Below are 10510 nucleotides of genomic sequence, written 5' to 3'. Positions count from 1 at the left end.
ATATATATATATATATATAAATATATATATATTTATATATAACGAAAACAAAATGTGTTAAAATATGTTGTCAAACTGACCTGTGATCAGTGCGCCAAAATATTTAATGACATCACTCGGTATACGAAATCGTAGACATATGAAAAGTATGTGACTGCGATAACTTGTGGATTGTTTTGGACTAGATAGTACTACTAGCATATGCACTCGGAAGATCATAGTATACTAAGATATCGATAGTGAAGAAGCACTTCACGCTACTGTAATTACCCGCGCTATGTGCATTTAAAATAATACCTTGTTGGTATAAATGAGATGACTTGACATAATTGTGTTGTAGTTCTACGAGAGGAGTCTGGGTTATGTGCGCCTCCATTGCAAGAGTGTGGTCAATTGCATGTGATGAGTATCCCGCTAGAGTGTTGTCAGGTCGACAATTGACTGATACGGCACCCATAGCAACCTATGTCCTGCAAATATATTTATTGTGCTGTCGAATCGAATGTTTCGTTGAGAAACGTTGAGAAATGAACCAAATAGATAGGTTACACCGAGTGATGACCTGAATGTCTCCCAAGTGTTTTAGTAGATAGGTTATGTGCATGTGTCTTCTGTGTTCTTTTATAACCTAAAACAACGCGTTTCGGGGGATGGATTACAAGAACGACTTGCGGTATAACTTAAAATTCATGACGACCACTGTAGAAGGTTAGAACAATCATTTTATTTTAGAATTCGGTATTTATTTCATTCGACACTTTCTCCCGCTTTCCATGTTTCCATACATAGCCGCAGCCGGGTAGTCCGGCACCCATATTCTCGATACATATTTACATACGTTTTGCAATAGACACTTTTTTTTAGTACAAAAACATCTAAAATATATTTATATACGTTCGCTTTTCTTATACATTTATATAAATATCGTTCTGGGCGCATGTTCCACTGGTTGGCTTACCGAGGTATTTAACGCGCTCAGAGGTATTTTTAATATTTATTCCTCATTTCATTTTCTTTTTTTTAAACAAATATATATGTATATTTAGAGAGGATTCCGCAAATTGGTATTTTTTTATAAATTTATTTGCAATTTGCATAATTACTATTTATTTTTTTAAAATAGCCTTCTGAAAGATCAAAGAAGGCTATATTTATTATATATATAATATGGATGTATTTTTATGTATATGTATATGTATATGTATTTCAATTTTATACATACTGTATTTGTTTTAAAAACATATAAATAAACACATTTTATAGAGACCAATAAAAGCTTTATTCCTGAGAGACTGTTTTATTAATTGTATATTACTTGACATTTTATGTCAGTAAAACTGGACTAGTGTCTATTTATCCGGAGTCCCAAATGGGCTGAGGAGTAAAAATCATAAGTGTTAATAATAGAGTAATGTGGATGTGAGGACCAGTTCACTTCTACCGGATGGCTACTAAGATAGTAGAGCAACTTTAGTGCTCAATACCCCCCCTGAAGCTATACTGTAGTGGGAGCGGGTATGAAGGAGAGATAGTTTAGGAAACGTGTCGACGTCGTCGGCGACGAGTGCGGAGACTACCAACATGGGGCGGGTAGTAGTCCGAGTAACATTGAGGTAAAGTGTTCGTGTTTGCCACGGACCAGACCTTTGGTAAGAAGGTCGGCCGGATTGTCGTTTGTGGGGATGAAGTGTATGTCTATCATTTTTCGTCACGCGCAGTGTTCCTTAATTTCTAAGTGTTTTAATCCTTTGGGAGTACCAGTGCCCAAAGCGACTTTGATTGCAGCCTGGTTGTCGACGTGAAGGCTGGTTGGTGTTTTGAGCGTGTATTCGAGTGCATGTAGTAAATTGCGTATACATGCTAACTGTCGAGTAGTGTCGGCTGCCGCTATGTATTACGCCCCGCTGCTACAATTCGCCACTGTTTCTGCTTTAAAAACTTCCATAATATGGGAGTACCGTTAAAGTTGATTAAAGTGCCGGATTGGGAGTGGCGAGACGTGAGACATGATCCCCAGTCGGAATCCGAGTAGGCTTGAATAGCGGTGTCAATTTTCTGGTCAGGTGTCTTCGTATGATATGTGAGAATGAAAGATTTCGTTGCTACCAGGTAGAGCAGGACTTGCTGTAGAGCTGTCCAATGTTCTGTGAGAGAAATACTGTTACACAAAGATAATTGGTTGAGTGTGCATGCGATGTGAGGTCGAGTCATGTTAGCGGCAAATCCCAGCGCTCCTAGTAGCGATCGATATTTTTCTTTACAGGGGGTGCCTGCTAGGGACGATGGATATTTTCCGGTTCCTGGTGTGGACTTAGTTTGGTTGAAGTTTATGAGCATTTTGTCGATGTACGCCTCCCGACCAATGGAGATGCTACCGACAGTATTTTGATCGATTTAAGGCCAAACTGTTGACGTGCACGGCCTAAGTTCTTCATCAGGTAGTGTTTTTCGAGTTGTGTGAAAAGCCAGATGGTATGGAATGTGCCCCGTGGGATGGCTGGTACAGCATCGTCAACATAAATTACAACGGTGATGTACCTTTCGGCGTGGTCCCATATGCATTCGTCCGCTTCGGTCTGGAAGAAACCCATGGAGGTGAGCTTTCCCTTGATGTCAAAATTCCAGAGTCGACTGGATTGGCGAAAGCCATAAAGTCCATGTTTGAGACGTAGGACCGTGTTCGGCGGGTAATGTCCTAGATCGACGGCCCCTTTGGGAGGGTTCATATAGATAGGGATGTCTAACTTAGCATAAATATATGCGGTGCTGACGTCGAAATGATGGACTTCGAGGTTGTTGAAGGTGTCATGGGCGAGGAAGGTACAGAGGTAGACTGAAGACGCTGCAGGGTCATAGGTCTCATAATACGAATCACCGTTTTGCTTGTCATGTTTGTGAGCCATAATATATTAAGATTGAATGATTTTGGTGCCTGCCGTAACGTCCAAAAAAAGTATAATAGAATTCTTTCAAAGGGGCCAATGGGGGGCCTGCATAGACTTTGCTATACTCTTGGAAACCGTAAGAGTCCATGAGGTACATCATTTCAAAGAGAGTAATGTCGGCGCCAGTAGAGAGCTGTACGGTTTTAGCCTAGGAAGAGCGGGAGCTAGAGCGACTGGCGCGGATGGCTTCAAAATTAGCGCGTGATTCCGGGAGGATGTTTTGACCATGGAGCTTGCCTGCTTCGGCCTGAACGTAGATGGATGACAGGTCGGAGTGGTAATTATTAGAAGTGGCAAAGGAGAAATTTGAGTCCGATGATAGATCGTCAAAAGTGTTCAACGTGTCTTGCACTCTAGGAGGAATGTCCAGGTGGTGTAAAATTCAGTCTATCAAGGCGATATTAACGCCTTAGGGTAATTAAACGTGGAGGTAAAATCTAAGTATCGTGAAATTCAAAGTAAATAAACGAAAAGATACTTTTAGTATTGTTAGGTATGCCTCGTGAAAACAGCAATATTCTGAGGTATTGTGAGGCTGAGACATTGCCTATATATAATCCTCTCAGTACTGTTTTCGCCTAAGGGATTTTATTTAGTTTTTCGTTGTCGCTCTATTAGAAACTACAGTACGTTTCGTTGGGGCGAATCCGAGAGACTCATAAAGTCCTATCTTTAGAAAAAAATAAAGAAAAAAGAAAAATACTCTTGATGTCCTTAGTTATTGCATTAACCAATAACTTGCCACTTATCAAGAATTACCGACTTAGCCTTCATCGAAATGGCACATCTGGTTGACTGACCGGAGGATAAACTAGGTAACGTTAATAGTCCCTAGAAACCTATATTCGGTTGAGCCACCTCGCTACCGAATACCAATTGGTCATGGGCAAACCACCAACCTCAGATCGGGACAAAGCCATACACGACAGCATCAACCACTGCTTCGAGCCTACACAAATACGGCTCTGTGCTATGATAGTAACAAATATGTACATGTTCACATTGCTCGACTACCGCACTGGCGGCTGACTCTGCCCTGTCTGCCCCGGTGGACAAAAATTCACCACCAGCCACTTTGCCTGCATCCAGCAATTGATCCAATGCATCCTGGTAGGCCCGAAACTGCCTCTCATTGGCCCTGATCTTCTCCAGCAACTACAGGAGCGCCACGACTTCTATGGTATCTGGACCCTCCACAAACACCTTGGATCTTATATCCAGCATGTAGAACAACCCCTGTACCCACACCCGACTCTGACATATCAACAGATGTTTCCTATACCCCGGCTAATCACGCTGTTGAAGTCCTATTTCCTGTTGGTTCTGCCTATGCTACTCGCAATACAGGCAAACCAGCACATACTGAGTGCATTCGTGGTCTGGTGCGGCATCGGTTTATCCTCAACCTCGCTACTCAACCGAATTATAACGGATAAGCTTGTCCTACTTGGCATTTCGCACTCTACACTAACCCATTCCACAGCACTACACGATAAAGGCCCGATCCGAACCACAGAGGTGGGTACGCTATTTAGTAGATCAGAAAGCGAATACGTGGTACACTCGATGGTGTCAGTGTTTTGTCCGCACCGACCTAAATTGATCCAGCGCATATCCTCCATTGTCGACTTACTTGATCCAAGCTTCAACAGGGAATTTACTGACCAATTTTTCCCATCGATCTTCCCCGAACCACTACAACGGCTATGAGGGCCATACCATATGTACAAACATTGTAACTTAACTTCTTTGAAATAAATAATATTATCCCTACCGAAGTATTCAGATATAAATGATTTTGGAAAGTAAATATAGTTCTATTAATAGAACTAGACCAACTATTATGTTTGGTATTTACTGGGGCCTTTTAATGGCCTTGTCCAAATATCTGATATGTAAAATGGAAAAGGTATTAGTTAATAAAACCATTATAAATCATTTAGGAAACTTAAGTTCCTCGTACTATTAAGAGTCCGTTTATAGTTTACGTACTGCTTAAGAGTACGTTTATAACATTGAGTCTAATGTGGAGGCCCGGCTATTACACAGCCCCCACCCAGCTTTGAGACCCAGGAGAAGCAAGTTGCTCACTCAAGCTGATTATGGGTCAAATAGCGAGAATGGAAAAACGGGTGGAAAGCATTAAGTAGCATAACATAGTTAATGTTTCTCAGGCGGAGAAGTTAAGCGTGCTCGGTTGCCCTGTGATTATTGAGCTAGGTCCAGTAGGTCCGTCGTGGTCGGCTGGGCGTTTCTTACGCTTCAGTGTCTTAAGCACATATGAATGATGGGCATTAAAGCTCGGGATAAATGCTATAGGCGGGTAAGTAGCACTTATTGCTTTTATATAAAAAACAAAGGCAAAAACTGTACCATATGGTATGTATTCACAATTTAGAGCATTTTAGATCTTATGTTCGGAATATTTATTTAAAAACTTGAAACACAGATATAAAGAGACTGAGAGAGAGCCTCTCTGGACTCTGACTCTCTCTCTCAGTCTCTCTAGAGTCTGTAGTCTGTAGTCTGTACTCTGTTATCTGTAGGCTCAGGCAGAGAGTAGAGCAGTACTTCTGTAGTAGAGCGAGAGTTCTCTCTCCTTCTCTACTCTCTAGACTCTCGCTATTTGAGTAGAGAGTAGAGAGCGAGTGAGAACTCAATGAAATCAAAAGATTGTTGCCCAGAACTTTTAAGAATACTTACACTATTTTTTTATTACATAAACTAATAATTTGACTAAAAATGACTCAAATGAGACCTGTTAATCATTTTGGAAAAAGGTATCTAAAAAAAAATACGCGACATATGACTTCCAATAAGTATGGACATATTTTGTTTTACAAAAGCAATTTGGAAAATAATTTTGCTCTGTCTTTTTCATAGTTTTTTCATAGTTTTTTTTAACTTTTTTTAGCACCTCTTATTTTTTTTATAACACTAAAACATTTTATATAAAAATGTATTGAGCATTAAAGTTGCTCTACTATCTTAAAAGCCATCCGGTAGATGTGAACTGGTCCTCAATCCACATTACTCTATTATTAACATGTATGACTGTTACTCCTCAGCCCATTTTGGACTCCGGATATATAGACACTAGTCCAGTTTTACTGACGTATAAAAATGTCGTAATATACAATTAATAAAACAGTTTCGCAGTAATAAAGCTTTTTTTGGTCTCTTTAGGTTATGGGCATTATCTTTTGATCAAAAAGTTGCATCAACTTCATTATTTTTGCTATGTCCGACTCAATCTCAGGCGAGAGCCGTAAAATCCGAAGGTCCAAACTTCTTTACGATGGATCGAACTATGACAAGTGGTGGGCACATCTCATTGCCGCCGCCAATACAGTATGCAAGGACGTCATTGAAGGTGTTCTACGTTACAAACACATCAAACGACGGGGCCCGTCAGCCGCCTTGTGTGAGAGATCGTAGTCTTGACGGGGCCCTTCAGCCGCCTTGTGTGAGAGAAATCTCAGTCTTTACGAGGCCCGTCAGCCTAAGAACCGCGATGTTGTTTTTTTTTGCTGAAATATGACACCTGTAAACAAGAAAATCCACCAAAGTATTTTTTTGTTTCTTTTTTTGAAAAAGAATTTGTTGCCCCTACAAGCGTTGGATACTAGACGGGGCCCGTCAGCCGCCTTGTGTGAGATATCGTAGTCTTGACGGGGCCCGTCAGCCCTAAATGTATGTTGAAAACGGCTCGATCGGCGCTTCCTGCGACACCACAAACGTCTCTGGGGATACTTTCATAAATCTATCCGTCCCGGCGGAGTATGTAAATCCAAACTGGATCGTCGGCTCCTCCGTATGAGAAAATTCACCGAGGACCATTCGCATCAGACTCTCATACTCGGGGTTCACAAAGACCCGAACAGCGGCGAACGCGGTTGAATTATTCTGCAGGCACGTGGGGAACCGGCCCAACAATCGGAGAACCCCCACGGACGTCCGGCTCGCCCGGACCATTTCCGCAACATCGCCTTTGCGATCCACGAATACAATCCGTGGCGTCACGACTTTCTTCGATCTGATGTCGTCCTCGGATAATATTCGGATCTGCGCCAATGTGCCTCTAGGCACGAGCTCCAACAAGTCGCAGGCCGTAGTCTCGGGTTGCGAAGGCGGTGTCGGATAATCGTTACGATCAACGAACGTCTTGCACTGCGGGCAAGACTTTTCCTTGGTGTTCGAGGGCGGCGTCGTCCACATTGAACAGTTCGTCCCACCTCTCGGCATTTTCGAGGCCCAGCAGTTCTTCGAGGAGTTTTACGTGATCCATTTTCTTTTTGTTCCAGACTGAAATATATTCATGTTCACATTTCAGTTTTATACCTGTTCGATTTATTCACATTTTTTTAAAGTACAAACGAAAAGTTACATTTTAAATGTACGTTGTAAACGGCTCGATCGGAGTTTCCTGACATCCCACAAATGCCTCTGTATATATGTATATGTATATGTATATGTATATGTACATGTATATGTATACGTATATGTATACGTATATGTATACGTATATGTATACGTATATGTATATGTATGTATATGTATATGTTTTTTTTTCTTCAACTTTATGTCCAAACACGAAATTGCCTTATCTTTTTGCCAAACACAAAAATGCCTTACTTTTTGCCATTTTGTTGCGTTTTTTTGGAGCTAAAAAAAAGTCTCACACTCCAGGCTTGTTATGTCGCCTCCCCTGGTGCTAGCATTTTTGCCGAACGCGCACCAGCGACCACACCCCACTTTTGCTTCAAATCGACAAAATATTTCACATTAATCCTATGACCCCCTCCTAGATTCAGTCAGACACCAGGCTCGTTCACGCGCGCTAGTGGGGTATTATGGCAGCAGCAACGACAATATGGACGAGAATGAGGTGGATATCCAATGTGATGGGATGTATGGCCGCAACAACGACAATGTGGACGAGACTGAAGTGGATATTCGATAGGATGTATGGCAGCTGCATCGACAATATGGACGAGAATGAAATGGATACTCGATCGAACGTATGGCATCTGCAACGACAATTTGGACGAGAATGAAGTGAATATTTAATGTGAAGTATTTTGTCCTGAATTTACAGTTTCTCGCATCCATTGTTCGTATCAAAGTTCGTTAGTAACCCAACCCAAGAGATTTTTGCTGTCCCTGTACGGCTCCAATTTGTCGGCCAGATTATTGGACGACACCACAGAAAGCCGACTGAGAGACTCTGGATTGTTTTTCAAAAAATACACAAAAAGCCGGTTGAGAAACCCTGGAGCTGTATAATTTTGTTTTTCAAAAATTACACAAAAAGCTGACCGAAGGACAAAAACGGTTTCCAAAATTGACCGAGGGGCAGGGACTTTGTCGGTGTTTTCACCGAGAGACTCGGACACAGGTCCAAGTCGCTCGGTCAATTTTTGGAAAACACCGACACAGTCCCAAAATCCAAGCCCCTCGGTCATTGTTTTGTTTTGGAAATTGCCCCTTGATCCTTTTTTGAATCTTTGTAGTTTTGGAGACTGTGGTGCCTTTTGTTTTACAAACCAATCACACAAGCCCAGCTTCTCCGTCGGCTTCTATATGAAACATTAATCGTTACTACACACATATTTATACGCACATTATCGCTTCAAGTCGGTGTTTGCGTGTATAATGCGCAAAATCGAGGTCGGCGAAGAAATATTAACCGACTACGATCTCGTACACACAGACGGTGGGCCACGGTATCGTACACGGTGAGGATTCCAGAACATGTACCACCAAACAGGTCGTGTACCAAGAACTTGTTTGCGAATGAGCCAAATTCTTCGCCAAGAAAGAGGCACAGCGTGAGCGAGCACGCAACCTTCGAAAGATGCCGAGGAGGGTTAAGTTTATAATAAATGGTACCGATTATCCATCGTGACAACTTTTCATACGGTTTCTTCAATTTTGCTCATACTTGAATGAAATTTTGTACTCGTGTACACAAGCATATGTGCATGGGAATGAATCGTACGGATATTGTTATTTACACATGTCGTACTCGTATGTACATGTAATGTCAAAGTGTAGGCCGTATTTTTTTTTGCATGTACATGTACTTGTAAACGTGCATGTACCACCCAAACAACAAATTGTTACTCACGAATGCAGACTATAATGTAATTTGTACATAAACATAATTTGTACATAGACACACTTGTCCTTATATACTTGTATTCAACACACCATGTTACATATACACTTACATATACACATACATATACACTTACATATACACATACATATACACTTACATATACACATCTATTTACACACGTATTTACACATACATATACGTACATAAAAACATACATAAACACATGTAGCTGTGAATGTTTATCAGACATGTGAATCGCACTTGATATTTTACACGGGAATAATGCGTGTAATTGTGTACTTGTGCATATACACATAGGTAGCACTTATCCTGTATACTTGCATGCCACATACTATACCATCGTGACAATTTTTATAAACCGACTTTTCCAACTGCTTTTGTAACACAATGCAATAAACTTATACCCAAACATGCAAGTGTCGTGTGTAGTGCAATAATGCCTACACGCGCTGTCTCTACATGTTTTTTTGGAAGTCGCGTCGGGTCCGACATTGCCAATACTTGGGCCTCTTGATCAACTGTGCACGGGACAACGAGTGTATATATTGTATGTATATATATATATATGTATAAATGTATAAATGTATACGTGTATACATGTTTATATATATGTACATATGTATGCATGTATACGTATGTATGTATGTAGCACTTATTCTTGTAGACTTGCATGCAGCGCTAATCACGGCAGCTATCGGTCTTGAATCGCTGCTACACTTTTCTCTTCAACAAAAACATCGCTGTCTTCATTGGGGTTCCATTGGCAGTGGGCCACATGCACATGTGCGTCGCGACCACAATCCTCCAAGCAAAGGCCACAGAAGGCTCGATCGCACAGATCGCATGTCAAAGTGGTGCACCCGTCAAAGTCAATCAGTGCTCTCCGACACAGGCTGTTGGGACACCGTTAGGTCAGCATCTCATCGCAAATCACGCGTACGTGCCTGTCAATGTCCGACTCTTGCTGGCGTTCTGCCAGCGTGCGTTCGAGGTCGTTCCGGAATTGCTGTTCAAGTTCCTGTTCACGCACAATCATGATGCTGAGAAAGTACGTCTCGTTAGCTGAAGCCCCCAACACCGCTGAGAGTTGCGCGTAAAACCCGAATCCATCAATTGTTAGCACCAGTTGTGTAGTATGCATTGACGCACACCTACAGCACGTAGACGCACTCACCCACACACTGGTACATATACATTAGGATCCACTTACGTTCTTTTTGACATGGCCAGCAACAGCTCAACCACGTCCTTGTGTCCATTCAGCGATGCCCTGTGCAGCGGTGTCCAACCATCCTGTTGCAACGAATCCATCAATTGTTAGCACCAGTTGTGTTATATGCCTTGACGCACACGTACAGAACGTAGACGCACTCACCCACACACTGGTACATATACATCTGGATCCACTTACGTCGTTTTT

General features: G+C 41.7%; 2 protein-coding genes across 2 annotated transcripts; both read right to left on the bottom strand.

Moving 5' to 3' along the window:
- Positions 1-5360: 5360 nt before the first annotated feature.
- SARC_07298 (hypothetical protein) lies at positions 5361-7374 on the bottom strand. The gene is made up of 2 exons (XM_014298767.1): positions 6593-7374; positions 5361-6364 (listed from the first exon to the last, which is right to left on the bottom strand). Exon 1 carries the CDS (start codon positions 7188-7190, stop codon positions 6633-6635), a length of 558 nt encoding a protein of 185 aa, XP_014154242.1. The 5' UTR covers positions 7191-7374; the 3' UTR covers positions 5361-6364; positions 6593-6632.
- A 2623-nt stretch (positions 7375-9997) lies between these two features.
- Positions 9998-10416, bottom strand: SARC_07297 (hypothetical protein; the record flags this gene model as incomplete). The annotated part of the gene is made up of 2 exons (XM_014298766.1): positions 10301-10416; positions 9998-10130 (listed from the first exon to the last, which is right to left on the bottom strand). The coding sequence occupies exons 1-2, from the start codon at positions 10399-10401 to the stop codon at positions 9998-10000; spliced, it is 234 nt and encodes a 77-aa protein (XP_014154241.1). The 5' UTR covers positions 10402-10416.
- Positions 10417-10510: the final 94 nt, after the last annotated feature.

Source organism: Sphaeroforma arctica, assembly GCF_001186125.1.
Source record: "Sphaeroforma arctica JP610 unplaced genomic scaffold supercont1.570, whole genome shotgun sequence".
NCBI classification, from domain to species: domain Eukaryota; class Ichthyosporea; order Ichthyophonida; genus Sphaeroforma; species Sphaeroforma arctica.
Note: the sequence above shows the minus strand (reverse complement) of the source record. Positions and strands in the feature narration are given on the sequence as shown.

Bases quoted from the DNA above. Each gene is read 5' to 3' on its own strand.
- SARC_07298 (XM_014298767.1), bottom strand. From the start codon at position 7,190: ATGCCGAGAGGTGGGACGAACTGTTCAATGTGGACGACGCCGCCCTCG.